Source organism: Pundamilia nyererei, unplaced genomic scaffold, assembly GCF_000239375.1.
Source record: "Pundamilia nyererei isolate P.nyererei 1_Seehausen unplaced genomic scaffold, PunNye1.0 scaffold00433, whole genome shotgun sequence".
Lineage (NCBI taxonomy): Eukaryota > Metazoa > Chordata > Actinopteri > Cichliformes > Cichlidae > Pundamilia > Pundamilia nyererei.
This window is the reverse complement of record NW_005187834.1, coordinates 143,195-148,742: the sequence shown is the minus strand read 5'-3', so window position 1 is coordinate 148,742 and position 5,548 is coordinate 143,195. Positions and strand designations below refer to the sequence as shown.

At 43.6% G+C, this 5,548-nt stretch overlaps 1 protein-coding gene across 1 annotated transcript in view; it reads left to right on the top strand.

Annotated features, from left to right (window-relative positions):
* LOC102198141 (ankyrin-2-like) overlaps window positions 1-5,548 on the top strand; it is a 96,254-nt gene that overhangs the window by 36,768 nt on the left and 53,938 nt on the right. Inside the window, exons 8-15 of the mRNA XM_013916023.1 lie at window positions 161-245; window positions 412-510; window positions 1,644-1,742; window positions 2,066-2,263; window positions 2,365-2,463; window positions 3,227-3,325; window positions 3,454-3,552; window positions 3,653-3,850. Coding sequence (XP_013771477.1) covers window positions 161-245; window positions 412-510; window positions 1,644-1,742; window positions 2,066-2,263; window positions 2,365-2,463; window positions 3,227-3,325; window positions 3,454-3,552; window positions 3,653-3,850 — 976 coding nt within the window. The remainder of the gene's footprint in view (window positions 1-160; window positions 246-411; window positions 511-1,643; window positions 1,743-2,065; window positions 2,264-2,364; window positions 2,464-3,226; window positions 3,326-3,453; window positions 3,553-3,652; window positions 3,851-5,548) is intronic.

Sequence of the window (5,548 nt, the reverse complement as noted above, 5' to 3'; positions counted from 1 at the left end):
AAATAAATGAAAAATGTTGTATTGTTCATACATATGCGTACCGAACCGAAAGCACTGTATGAACGGTTCAATACCGATACGAGTATCGTTGCACCCCTAATATATAAGTGACCAAAACACAGAGTTTTGCTCTTTTTAATCAATGTTCCTGCTATTGTAGTCTTACAAACCAAAGTCAGTCGTCCTGGATCCTGACACGAGCCTATAAAAGCTACGACTGCACTGGGTACCACAACAACCTCACTGTCAGGCAACAAACGCCTGTTTAAACGGCGCCTTCCACAAAACACGGTCACATTTCCTGTTTTAATCACCAAAGCAGCGTGGTTGCTCACACACACATATACCAACATTTGGATTCTGGACTAACGTGTTTAACGAGTTGTTGTTTTTGTGCGTCTCTGTCTGCAGAATGGGATCACTCCACTGCATGTGGCCTCTAAGCGTGGCAACACAAACATGGTTCGCCTGTTGTTAGACCGTGGCTCTCAGATTGATGCTAAAACGAGGGTGAGTAGCTCAAACGCACACATCTAATGTAACCTGAGCTTTGGAGTTAGTTATCTTTAAACCACACTCGCCCACTCCCACAGTGGTGCAACTGTTACATCCACAGTAGTAACTAATGGTCGCGTGCATTGCTAACAACAGATATGATGGGGGGTTGTTTTTAGTTCATTCTACCTGTAGGTCCGTCACTGGCATCATGATCTGTTATTTAATAAACTGCTGCTCTGTAAAGTGCAAATGAAAGTTTTATGATATTCTTAATGCTTTAAATTGTGTATTTACTCCAGTACAGATATTCAAACCAATAAAATGATGGAACTGAGGACTTTATTTTAGTAATGTGATGCCATTTTTCAGAGAAAATGTTACCACTGTGTTAGTCCACTTCGGTTTTTGACTTGTTGGGGCGACCGTGGCTCAGGGGGTTGGGAATCGCATCTGTAACCGGAAGGTCGCCGGTTCGATCCCTGGGCTCTCTTTCCTGGTCGTTGTGTCCTTGGGCAAGACACTTTACCCTACTTGCCTACTGGTGTTGGCCAGAGGGGCCGATGGCGCGATATGGCAGCCTCGCTTCTGTCAGTCTGCCCCAGGGCAGCTGTGGCTACAACTGTACCTCCACCAGTGTGTGAATGTGAGAGTGAATGAATAGTGGTATTGTAAAGCGCTTTGGGTGCCTAGAAAAGCGATCCAATCCATTATTGTTGTACATTAATGTAATGATATTACTTTAATAGCTCAGGGATAATGGATCCTGACATCGTCCCTCACATGCAGAGATATCTCTGTGTTATCTAAATGACTTGATGATATATATGATAAGCACTGAAACGAATCTGTTACTGTTGTTGTTGCCCATCAGTCACCCCGTGTGTCCTTAAAGAAAAACATCTGCTTGACTTGTTTTTGTCTGTGTTTCTTGCATCCTTGTAGCCTGTGTTCATACATGACTCAAAATGTAAAATGAATAGATCCTTAGTTTGACTGTTCCAATATCTGGTATGTTTTTGTTTTTGAAATAAACATCAGGATGAATTGATCAGGACTGTTTCTGTTATGTCCTGTTATGAAAAGTTAAGCCATCGTTGTCCTGCAGCATCCAGAGTCGATACATATTTACTGTCTTTGTTTGGTAGGACGGCCTGACTCCGCTTCACTGTGCTGCTCGGAGCGGACACGATACGGCTGTAGAGCTGCTGCTGGAGAGAGGAGCACCTTTACTGGCCAGGACCAAGGTCTCACACTCACCATCTAAAGTCATGGTTGTGTCCTGTGTAACGTGTCACTGTGGAGCTAAGGGCTCGTGATGTCTGCTGGTGACCAGCAGGAGCTTTTTCTGTGAGGTGGGAGGAAGGAGCGGTCAAAGGATAAACAAGCCCACGAGTTGTAGGGTTTTGGCACTTTCTGCATATAAAATGATGAGTTTGAGGGTTTATTTTGTATCAATCAGAGATAAAAAGAAACGCTGCAGCTGTTTATTTACACTTCCAGCAAACATTACCATTCATGCATTTCACCTGCAGCTCTCCTCTGCTGAACCAACTGTCCCCTCCCACAGAACGGGCTGTCCCCTCTGCACATGGCAGCACAAGGTGACCACATTGAATGCGTCAAACACCTTCTACAGCACAAGGCTCCCGTTGATGACGTCACGTTGGACTACCTGACAGCGCTGCATGTGGCGGCTCACTGCGGTCACTACAGAGTCACCAAACTGCTGCTGGACAAACGGGCCAACCCTAACGCCAGGGCACTGGTAGGTCACGAAGACAACATGGATGCATGAATGGAAAAAGGATCATAATCTGTCTACATGCACCTGGAATTCCTCTGAGGTTCACTGTGTTCGCTCCACAGAATGGCTTCACGCCGCTGCACATCGCCTGTAAGAAGAACCGCGTGAAGGTGATGGAGCTGCTGGTTAAATATGGAGCTTCCATCCAGGCCATTACAGAGGTACACATCGGAGTAATCCGACTGCAGAAATGCCTTTATTATTGCTCTTTATACGTTTAAAATATTACTATTGAAACAAATCTGTGACTTTGCATACATGATACTTGAATTTGGTTACATGTAGCAAAGGTAGCAATCTAAAGTTACATCATGCTAACAGCAGCATGCTAACAGCAACATCCCACGGGTATAACTGGAGTCATAAAGTGATAAACCCACTCAGTAGTACTCATGGTAATGTAATAACATCAGGCCGAGTAGATCCTCTTGGTGTAGTCAATAGAATTAAAGGAGGCTTATTGTTATTGAACAATGTCACATATTAACATCTCTATAGACCAGGGTGGGGGAGCTGCAGGTTTAGACGTGTCCAGCTGATTTACATGACCTCCTCAACATGTGTTGAAGTTCTCCAGAGGCTGGTAACGACCTCATCATGTGAGTCAGGACTGTTGACCCACGGTGAGATGTAAAACCTGCAGGTCCCCTGCTATAGACAGTACTGCTGGACATAATTACAGATAGAGCAATAAGCTGATTTCTAATTGAAAAATATTGATGGTAAATTGGTCATAAAGACCAGAATTAAAGGTTTTATTGTATCAGTTTTCTTCTTCTTCTATTGTCCATTATGACCACCTGCAGTTGTAGCATTTAATGGCTGCATACCCCACAGACGTAGCGCACTATATTATTCACTGATTCATCTGATGTGCGTTTCCTTCTGTCCGATCGTCTCTGTTGTGCTTTCTCCCGTGTTCAGTCGGGTCTGACGCCCATCCACGTAGCAGCCTTCATGGGTCACCTGAACATCGTCCTGCTCCTGCTGCAGAACGGGGCCTCGGCTGACGTCAGCAATATTGTGAGTGATGTGAAACGGGGCAGCAAAAGTGACACAAACTGCAGCCATTTGTTAACTGAAATGAACACAGGTTGAGGTTTTCAGAATGTGCGCTGACTCGTCTGAGCCATATGTTGTTGTTTGCACAGCGTGGAGAAACGGCCTTACACATGGCAGCCCGGGCAGGTCAGGTGGAGGTTGTCAGATGTCTCCTGAGGAATGGAGCAATGGTAGATGCTCGGGCACGTGTAAGACTGCTGCAATCACATTTGCACACGTGATAAAGAATCTTTAGCGTTTTCATCCTGATGGTCACTGAGCTCTTTTTCTGCTGCGTGTCCTGTTTAGGAGGAGCAGACGCCCCTTCACATTGCATCCCGCCTGGGGAAAACTGAGATTGTGCAGCTGCTGTTGCAGCACATGGCCCATCCTGATGCTGCCACAACCAATGGCTACACCCCCCTCCACATTTCTGCCAGGGAGGGGCAGGTGGAGACTGCCTCGGTGCTGCTAGAGGCAGGGGCTTCACACTCACTAGCCACCAAGGTGAGTGTGAGAGAAGACTTTGGATCTTCATGGTGTGATTTAGTGCACGGAGCAGTGGAACGAACATGTTTCAGTTCATGTAAAGCTCTAATTTCTTATTTTCAACATGGCAGCTGCAAAAAGTGAAAACATGAAAACATTCAGGGTTCCTGTCCCGCAGAAATCACCTGAAGTTCACTTTGTTCCTTCTGTAAGCTGTTTGTGTGACGCCTGTCGATGCATTCACTGTGAATCACTCATTCATATACAGAAATACAGAGAACCATGAGCTGTGTGTGTCGTGAGTCTACTGGAAGGAGCTGTGTATGTGACAGCTATATAATGTAATAAATCAAATGCAGCGTTTTAAAATATCAACTCAGGCTCTCGAAAGTCAACAAAAAGAATAAATTAAATAATGTAGACGAATATATCACTGAGAAATCACCAAGAACAAAACAATGAAACCATCAGACAAACAAATACAGCTTTTTTATTGCACTTATAATAAAGAGCCGAATCAAAAGAGCTTTAGTTTGGCACCAAGTCGTGACAATTTGCCTCCTTGGTTCATAATTGTCTTTGTCTCCACACCACATATGTTAGCTGACATTAATGTTTCAAACCATTGCATCTAGCCTTTAAAAATCAGCAGGTATATGCACACATCAGTGTGTAGCCTGTAAACATGACCGGCCTACATTTCTGAACGTTGACTCTTATGTCTTGACCCCATGTAGTCCTCTGCTGAAGGCTGGGATTGAGAGGTTACTATAATACTGCATCTCCTGGTCTGTCTGTGGGATTCTTCTGATCAATGATTGATGAGGCAGTAAAGCTGCTACGTCCCTCTGAATTGTTCATGAAGTCTGAACACAGCTGAGTGATTTATCGCCATGACTGTTTAACAGGCTGTGCAGTCAGGATCTTTACTTTGTACCCCATCCCAGACAGACCAACCTCTTAATCTATTCATATAATGAGAAGAGACAAAGCATTGTGTGAGGCTGCATTTGTCAGGCCTCAGTGCTTTTGCTCTCTCCTAGACTTCTCTCTGGGGAGTGAGGGGTGTGGCTGTCGCTGTTACAGTGTAACGCAATTATAGCACCATCCTTATAAACATCAAATTGTGCATAATTGTCCATATTTTCTCATAATATCAGTATTTTCCACAATGCAATGTAAGTAAACAAGTTTATTTTTTTGTGTACCTATTAAATTGATTTCTGCCTTTAAGAGACAAAAGGCTGTTCTCTCCATGAACAGGCCTGCATCATAAACAAGCTGGTTCAGTGTGGTCCTTACAGCTAAAGTGCCCCCTCTGCTGGCCTTTAAATAAAATGGACGTTCCCTGTGGGTTACCTGCAGTTGCATCAGCTTGCTACTATGAACTGTTTATAGCATTACACAGATTTTGGCAGTAACTGAAGGTCTTTTCCTCTTATATTTTATACTGTACTTAAATACAAAGCTTAAATAATACTTCGACAATAGTAGTAGTAGTATGAGAAAGTAAATAAAAAAGAAATAATACAAAAAGTAACAACATTTCTGTTGACTCACAATACTTAATATGTTCTAACAATATTTACAGTAATACTTTACATCTGGCAAGGTTTTAATTCGTGCAACCCACAAACTGAACTCTGCTGCTCAACATACAAACTGAACTCTGCTGCTCAACATACAAACTGAACTCTGCTGCTCAACATACAAACT